The sequence below is a fragment of the Limulus polyphemus genome, unplaced genomic scaffold, assembly GCF_000517525.1.
Source record: "Limulus polyphemus unplaced genomic scaffold, Limulus_polyphemus-2.1.2 Scaffold518, whole genome shotgun sequence".
Classification (NCBI taxonomy): Eukaryota; Metazoa; Arthropoda; class Merostomata; order Xiphosura; family Limulidae; genus Limulus; species Limulus polyphemus.
Genome location: NW_013666128.1, coordinates 380,025 through 389,623, shown reverse-complemented (window position 1 = coordinate 389,623; position 9,599 = coordinate 380,025). Strand labels below are relative to the sequence as shown.

Sequence of the window (9,599 nt, the reverse complement as noted above, 5' to 3'; positions counted from 1 at the left end):
TTACTAAGTAGTTATAACATGTCTTGTGTATGTGTGCTACTATAGTATAGTATATTACAAGTGTTATAACTATCGTTTTATGTATGTGTGCACTATAGATGATATTACAAGTGTTATAACATGTTTTATGTATGTGTGCCAACTATAGATGATATTACAAGTGTTATAACATGTCTTATGTATGTGTGCTAACTATAGATAATATTACAAGTGTTATAACATGTCTTGTATATGTATGCTAACTATAGATAATATTACTAGTGTCATAACATGTTTTGTGTATATGTGTGCTAGGTTTGGATAATATTACAAGTGTTATAATATGTCTTGTGTATGTGTGCTAACTATAGATAATATTACTAGTGTCATAACATGTTCTGTGTATATGTGTGCTAGGTTTGGATAATATTACAGGTGTTATAACATGTTTCTGTGTGTATGTGCTAGGGTTGTATAATATCACAAGTGTTATAATATGTTTTGTGTGTAAGTGTGCTACCTTTAGATAATATTACTAGTGCGACATGTTTTATGTGTGTATGTGCTAGGTTTGGATAATGTTACAAGTGTTATAACATGTCTTATGTGTGCTAGCTTTGGATAATATTACTATTGTGACAACGTGTTTTGTGTGTATGTATGCTAGCTTTGGACAGTATTACTAGTGTAAATGAATGTAAAGTAAGACGTACTATGGAGCACACAGCTAACAATAGCTGGCAACAGTCTGTGGTTGGAGTTGGTGGGGAGGGGGGGATCTCGTACAATAAAAGAACAGTGTCGTGGTCTGCTCTAAAGCTGCTTTTCCAGATAGATCATAAATCAGCATTTCCGTGACAACCGTAAGAAACTGCTACAGTGAGTAAGCACAATGTACAACTTTCACTAGACGTTGTTAGTTCTTCCATTAACGTACAGGCGTCAGCAGTGTTCGTCCTGCATGAATAGAATAGATTTAAACAGATTAATTCAGTACGTTTGTTAACGTCAATTTGTTAGGAAATTGTCATAAAACGATCACTGGCAGAGGGGGGACTTTTCTTGTCAAACTAAAAACTTGGATACTAAAATAGGCCCAACTTTCCAATTAAGGCAAGTTTAAACCGTTGATGTCCCTTACAATCTACATTTTAGTTTAAATTAAAAAAAAAAAACGCCAGAATTTGTAAAGTTTGCAGAGAACAAGAAATGATTCAATCCACGCCAAAATGTGCAATTAAAGAAAGGCAGTCGGCCACGTTAAAATACATGGTAGGTTTTAGAACCGTTTGCTTTCCTAAACAATGGCCTCCCAGTGGTTTTAGCGTCATGCTAAAACTTGGGTTTCGTTATCCGTGGTGGGCACAGCACAGATTGACCATTGTGTAGCTTTGCGCTTAACAGCAAATAAACAAGTCCTAACCAGTATTTACAAGACATATATAGAACTTCCTTCTGATCTGTCCAAAAAGTGGTCTGAGGGATGAACTGGATTGCTAATCACACAACCATAATCTACCCTTACTCAATACATTGTCTTGTCTTGTGAGGATTTAGGCTAAGGTTGTTTTTTATTGTTTTGTTTTTTGTTGTTGTTGTTGTTTGAAAAATTAAAAAGATAAGGTGTTAATGGTAAGAGAATTAAACGTTACGACTTGACAAGTTAGGAAGTTTTTAGTAGTTTTAAACTAACTTTGTTCGGCTGTTGTTGGTGAGAGAGTTAAACGTTACGACTGTACAAGTTCGGAAGTTTTTAGTAGTTTTAAACTAACTTTGTTCGGCTGTTGTTGGTGAGAGAGTTAAACGTTACGACTGTACAAGTTAGGAAGTTTTTAGTAGTTTTAAACTAACTTTGTTCGGCTGTTGTTGGTGAGAGAATTAAACGTTACGACTGTACAAGTTAGAAAGTGTTTTTTTTTAAACCTAAACGAGTTCAGGATGGCATGATGCTTTAAGTTATATTGAAAAATTACATGTAAACATAAAATAAATCCCCCACAGCCGATGTTAAAATTATATCTAATCAGAGAACGGTAACAAGGCCAACCAGTTATGTGATAAATCCTGATTAGTTTCGTGATAAAACTATTTCAGATGACCTGGAAAACTCGAGACTTGCCATGCAACCCATTGTTGTTTTAACGTTGTCGTCTCGTATAGTTAGATGTTTAAAACATGACTGAAAGTAGCACGCGGTTCAAAACTAATGAAATGCCTTAGTTTGACAACGCTCTTTGTGCCTGTTGTTTTAACGTTGTCGTCTCGTTTAGTTTGATGTTTAAAACATGACTGAAAGTAGCACACGGTTCAAAACTAAAGAAATATCTTAGTTTTAACAACGCTCTTTGTCCCTGTCGTACTAACGTTGTCGTCTCGTTTAGTTTGATGTTTAAAACATGACTGAAAGTAGCACACGGTTCAAAACTAATGAAATGCCTTAGTTTTAACAACGCTCTTTGTGGCTGTTGTTTTAATGTTGTCGTCTCGTTTAGTTTGATGTTTAAAATATGACTGAAAGTAGCACACGGTTCAAAACTAATGAAATGCCTTAGTTTTAACAACGCTCTTTGTGCCTATTATTTAAAGTAGCTGTCGTCTCGTTTAATGCTTAACATATGATTGACTGTTTTTGTGTGTTTTTCTCATAGCAAAGACACATCGGGCTATCTGGTGTGTCTATATAGGGGAATCGAACTCCTGACTTTAGCATTGGAAGTCTGTAGACTTATCGCTGTCCCAACGGGAGACCGCGTGATTTAAAGTAGCAGATAGTTCAAAACTAATGAATGATTTGTTTTGTTTTTTTTAATTTCGCGCAAAGCTACACGAGGGTTATTTGCGCTAGCCGTCCCTAATTTAGGAGTGAAAGACTAGAGGGAAAGCAGCTAGTCATCACCACCCACCGCCAACTCTTGTGCTACTCGTTTACCAACGAATAGTGGGATTTAGCGTCGCATTATAACGTCTCCACGGCTGATAGGACGAACATGTTTCGTGGGACGGGGATTCGGACTTGCGACCCTCAGATTGCGAGTCGAGCGCCCTAACCACCTAGCCATGCCAGGCCGATAAACTAATGAAATATCTTAGTTTTAACAACGCTCTTTGTGCCAGTTATTCAAAGCAGCTGTCGTATCGTTTAGTTTGATGTTTTGTTTGTTTTAGAGCAAAACTATAATGGACTGTCTGCCGTGTTCACCGCGGGAAATTGAATTTTAGCATTGTGAGCCCGTAGACTTACCGGGAGACAGTTTGATGTGTAACACAGGAACGATAGCAACACACGGTTTCAAAGTAATGAAATGTCTTAATCTTAACAAATAAAGGAACAGTGTAAGTAAGGAAAATAATAATCATTATTGTACCTTTCACTAAAACAGAAGGAATGCAGAAAAGAACAGAAAAGTTGGATGTGTAACACAAGAACGATAGCAACACACGGTTTCAAAGTAATGAATGTCTTAATCTTAACAAATAAAGGAACAGTGTAAGTAAGGAAAATAATAATCATTATTGTACCTTTCACTAAAACAGAGGGAATGCAGAAAAGAACAGAAAAGTTTGATGTGTAACACAGGAACGATAGCAACACACGGTTTCAAAGTAATGAATGTCTTAATCTTAACAAATAAAGGAACAGTGTAAGGAAAATAATAATCATTATTGTACCTTTCACTAAAACAGAGGGAATGCAGAAAAGCAGCGTTAACTGACTTTATTACTTTAGAAGAATGCATATCGTCTATCCAGTATAAAAGTTATCACTGAAACATTTTACCCACTGTCCCAACACAGACATAGCTAATGTATTCAACACAAACTGACTTCCTTTTATTACCTTTCTGTTTTTATGCTTTGCTTGGCTGGACAAAACAAACATTAAGCTACGACGCTAAATTTTCAGGAATTTTCAAAAACACGCAACAGTGGTTTAAATAAAAATAGTACAATGGTCTGTTTGTAGTTAACCACAAAGCTACACAATGGGCTATCTTTGCTGTGCCCACCACAGGTATCGAAACCTGGTTTTTAGCGTTATGAGTCCGCAGACTTACCGCTGTGCTACTGGAGGAATGGATCGGTTACAATGGAAACCAAAAAGATGGTGTGTTTAAATTAAAGTGTGTAACAAACTCTGAAAAACCTTGTACTTGCTGTATTTCAAGTACGGTAGTACTCAATAGTAAGAATCGACAAGGATTCCAGATAATTAACTCGTCGAAAACCGACCATTCAAAGTATTGGTTATGATATATTATGCGCATGTATACTAATAATACGCTAAAAAGGTCGCTAACATTTCCAGTATAACAATTCAAATATTTCTAAAAAGCAACTACTTTTTTTGTCTACTACCTACCTACCTACATGTTCACGTCAGTGGGACTAGCCCCTAGACGGCTCGAAATATCGCTACAAGATTTCTCTGGCTTAGTTGACTGGTCTGTGGGTATTCGCTTTTGACATTCCAATATATATATATATAGAGAGAGAGGGGTATAAAATAAATGGTAAACATATCATGCACGTATTTAAATATATTTTCAACCCAACGGATGGCGCTGCATATCGATGGATAGACACGCGACAGTTTCTAAAGGTAAAGTATATCCTTTCAACAGGTATAACATAAAAAGTAAACTAACAAGAATATTAAAAATTATGAACTATAAACTGAAGTAGAGATCCTACTACAAAAAAGTAATGAAAAAAGAATTAAAACCACATTCACAAATTTATAAAATTTAATTCCTACTTTGGCAGATTTATACACTTATCTATCTGTAGGTCAAAGTAAGGATTAAGTTTTATAAATTTGTGTTTGTGGTTTTAATTCTTGTTAAAGTTATAGCTATCAGGGATATGGCTATACTGAAAGTTTATAGATGTTGTGTCCATTCCATGGACATGTAAAAATTGAACAAATAAATAGGGAAGTAAATTAAAATTTTAACGGAAGTAATGATCGTTGGTTATTCATAGAATTTGTTTGTTTGTTTTGAATTTCGCGCAAAGCTACACGAGGGCTATCTGCGTTAGCTGTCCCTAATTTAGCAGTGTAAGGCAGCTAGTCATCACCACCAACCGACAAATCTTGGGCTATTCTTTTACCAACGAATTGACCGTTACATTATAACGCCCTCCCGGCTGAAAGGGCGAGCACGTCTAGTGTGATGGGTATTCGAACCCGCGACCCTCAGATTGTGAGTCGAGTGCCCTAACCACATGTCCATGCCGGGCCGTTCATACAATTGCGATAATAAGCATCCAAAACAAAATAAATTATTTTATAAAAAGTACACAAACAAGTAGAGTGATACTAGTTGGATATATTTTAAAACAAGTTTAGACTACTTCATTTAGCTATACGGATCACAATACCAACGACCCCTAATTTACGTTTAATTTTTAATATTTGTTTTATATTTGAAATTTACGTAAAGAAATCCAATTTTTGCCAGAGTATGTAGGACAAACGACGTAAGTAATGATTAATGTAACGTTCTTTCTGTTCAGAGATTACATAGGCTTAACAACAACAACAAAAAACGGTCATCGTAATCGATTGATAAAAATAAATTGATTGAGAATAAAATTAAACAATCCAAACTTTATGCACCATCAAAGTTGAAATTTGATGGGAAATGAAGCAAAGTAACTTTTAATTAATCTTTTTCTTCTGTTTAATCACATTACTGGTGAAGTGGGCAGAAACTCCTAATTTATTTTTGAATTTTTAAAAAATAGAAATTATATTATTGAGAAAATGATGAAATTATTAAACTAGTAACGAACAGTAGCCTTGAAATGTCACGTGCTCTCAAAATTACGTAGGCGCGACGTGAAAAGTTGTGATGAATCGTTTGATAAAACTAAATTAAATGAGGATGTTTTTTTTTTTTTCAAATTTAAAATTAATGTACTGTCAAGGTTAAGAAATTGATCAAAAGAGAAGGCTACTTAACTTGTTATTACCAATTTTCTGTATCATCATACTTATTTTGGTGAGTGGCGCTTACATGAATACGTTTGTCTCAACAATAGCGACGGTTCAACCTCTGTTTCATTATATTTATTTTGGTGAGTGGCGCTTACATGAATACGTTTGTCTCAACAATAGCGAGACAAACGTATTCATGTAAGCGTCATTCATAAAAATAAATATAATGAAACAGAGGTTGAACCGTCGCTATTGTTGAGACAAACGTATTCAAGTAAGCGCCATTCATAAAAATAAATATAATGAAACAGAGGTTGAACCGTAACGATATCCAAGTTCAACCTCTGTTTCATTATATTTATTTTTATGAGTGGCGCTTTCATGAATACGTTTATCTTAACAATATCCACGGTTCAACCTCTGTTTCATTATATTTATTTTTATGAGTGGCGCTTTCATGAATACGTTTGTCTTAACAATAACGGTTCAACCTCTGTTTCATTATATTTATTTTATGAGTGGCGCTTTCATGAATACGTTTGTCTTAACAATATCCACTGACGTTTTCGAACTTGACTGTCCCCGAGAAAGTTGTTTGTCTTTAAATTCAATACGACGTTTTTACTGGCTCGAAGGTTGAATCAATTTCCTTTTCGAAACATCGTGCAAAATAATTTGTTCCGAAATTGTCTGACGTCACAAGGTTTTCATTTCTTCTAAAATGTGAGCACATAAAATCAAATTGTCCTTCTGGTGTGATTAGTTTTTGTTTTTCATAATGGAACAAGATTGACGTCATCATACCTACGTGTACTGAAGAGGCGTTATCCTGTTTACCAGCTAATGCAACTCGCCAGTATGTGGCATTTTAAGACACTTTACAAATTTTCCATGTCCTCGCTAGGCCTTAATTAGTTTGTTTTGGTTAGATTACTTCTGGTTCCCTAGTTAAACCTAATTATCTTCACTGAATGTTGAGCGTATGTAAAATATTAACCTTATAGCTAGTAAACGTGTTTTGATTTACGTATTTTGATAAGTACATTACAAATAACACAACACACACATATATATACACTAAGTTTAGAAAATTTTGCTTAGTACTTTTTTTTTATTTTAGCAAAACTTCCGTTAATCGATTTGTTGAGATTATTTTGTCTCAAGAGAAACTGAACCAGTGGAGCAGCCAGAAAAATTTTAATACTACAGCACAAGTGTAGGCAGGATTACATTATATATACATGTGGGAAAAAAAAAAGACTGAATTCTAGTTAAACTTAAACCCGTGTACAAGCCCATGTAGATCCGGGTTTCACTAAGCTCTTAAAGTGTCAAGTAATTAGATTAAAATATGGGAAAAACTGAAATATCTTCAAAGACCCAAGATATTTTCATATATCTATGATATGAAATACAACATAGTGAACTCCAACAGGCTTGGTCCATTGAATTTCTTTCTTTAACGATTTCAAAACTATGAGATGAGACACCAAAACTAGCAATATTTACCATCACCTTGGCTTTTATCTGGCTTATTACAAAGAATACTTCGAGAACAGATTGCCTTTTGTTCAAAGTCACAAATGATCAAACCCGTTGAAACTTTACCCCACATTCAAAATGTTGGTGTACCGTACGTGCACTGTTCTAGAATATCAAGATTGACGTGATGTCGTAGTAAGACAGCAAAATTGTCCCAAATATTTCATCCAAAATGGGGAAACTTGTTCTGGAACTCGCATCAAGAAAGGTAGGCGTGAAATATTACAAAAGTATTTGCATTCTTCATTGAGACACGCCATCTAGTTAGTGTGATCAGATCCCGAAATCAGAAAACAAAGTATTTCATCAGCAGCATGTTGTAAAGCATAATGCATTTTGAGTCCTCTTATTGGTCCAATATTTGACATTAAATACTCTTTTGTTACATCAAACTTGTGTCCTTTAAAGGGGATTCTTAAGTTTGAACGTATAGTCTTACCTGAAAAGAGAAGCTTAATCATTTATCTCTTGTGATTTGTGTTAATGAAAATATAAAATCATGTTTTAAGTCATTTTGTAATTCTTCACAGGCTGTCATCCGGAAGACAAGAGTCACGTGCAAATGCCACGGAGTTTCCGGTTCCTGTTCTCTGGTCACGTGCTGGCAACAACTAGCAACTTTCCGCGAGGTTGGGGATCACCTCAAGGATAAGTACGACGGTGCCACAGAGGTGAGGATAAACCGACGGGGAAAGCTGCAGTTAAAGAATCCTCATTTTAACATTCCCACAGCGGAGGACCTGGTCTACCTGGAGGAGTCCCCCGACTATTGTGTTAATAACCACACTACCGGATCGTTGGGCACTTACAGTCGCGAGTGTAACCGTACGTCTCCGGGCACAGATGGCTGTAACCTTATGTGTTGTGGTAGAGGATACAACACACACAAGGCCGTGTTGAAAGAGAGATGCAAGTGTAAGTTTCATTGGTGTTGCTATGTGGAATGTAAAACGTGCACAAAGGTCGTGGATCGGCACACGTGCAAATAGACACAACACCAACAGCTGAATTATATCGTAGAGTAAAAATACACCGGAAGGAACTAATGTGGGACTTTGGTAGTCACTATAATTAGGCCACAACGGTTTCGTTATGAATGTCTATAACCAGCATAAAGGGTAGAGAGAAAAAGTTTGTCACAGCTGAAAACAATGAAGATGTTCTAACTTCTAATCTGTTCGAGAACGGTTGATGTTAGCTAATAAAGAAAATCGTTTTGTGATTGGAAGTTGAAAGCTCAGATTGTACCTAATTGTATGATAACAATGTAGCATAGAACTACCGAATGGAGATGTGAACTACCTCCTCTCCTTTCTAGGATTTTGTTTTTTTTTTTTAGTCTTAAGTGTTTTTGCTCTTATTTTACATAAAAAAGGCAAATGTCATTAGTTTGCCCGCGGGTTCACTACCTTGATATGTATATGAGGTATTAGTATTTAAATATTTTGATTAGAAACTTCGTCACACACGTTTACCAATTTATAAGAGCGGAAGTGGTAGAAGAATGATCATTTCCAAGAGTTAGTTCTGTAATACATGTCGACTACGAAGCTGTTTGGAGTTTTGTGAATGGCTTACGTTCGGATCGAAATAGTGTCAAATTTGTTGTTAGAATTTTTTGGGGAAATTTTAGAACAAATGTATGTAGATTGTGTGGTAAAAAAAAAACTAACGTAGCTTGTAGAGGAGTATATATATATATTTTTTTTCTTAATGCTTCCATCTTGGAGAACAGAAAATAGACTAAAGAAATAACCATGTATTGCATCATTCTGTTTAATTGTTATTACAGCAGTTTAAACTCCATTTCTTGCTTGCTTGTATATTGTCCGATGTTCAATAAAACCACTGAAAATCTTTCAATTGTCTGACCTAAACCTAATTAACGAGTTCTACACAAGTAAGTTGAAAGTTAATTTCACACCTTGAGAGATGTTCGACGTCTCCTAAACAACATCTGTTTCGTGACAACTGAATACAGAGATATGTCTTTCTCGGTCTTCCGTCAGTGCAATTATATGAGGAACACAATTCTGGACTAGAGAACTTACAATAGCTACGATGAATTCAAATTCGATGACGAGGAACCCACTTTGAGACTAATAATGGCTGAAGACGGCTTGAATGGGTAATGAAG

General features: G+C 35.5%; 1 protein-coding gene across 1 annotated transcript in view; it reads left to right on the top strand.

Moving 5' to 3' along the window:
* LOC106458804 (protein Wnt-5b-like) overlaps window positions 1–9,325 on the top strand; it is an 80,957-nt gene extending 71,632 nt beyond the window's left edge. Inside the window, exon 4 of the mRNA XM_022385154.1 lies at window positions 7,993–9,325. Within this exon, the coding sequence (XP_022240862.1) occupies window positions 7,993–8,451 (459 nt within the window). The 3' untranslated portion in view covers window positions 8,452–9,325. The remainder of the gene's footprint in view (window positions 1–7,992) is intronic.
* Window positions 9,326–9,599: the final 274 nt, after the last annotated feature.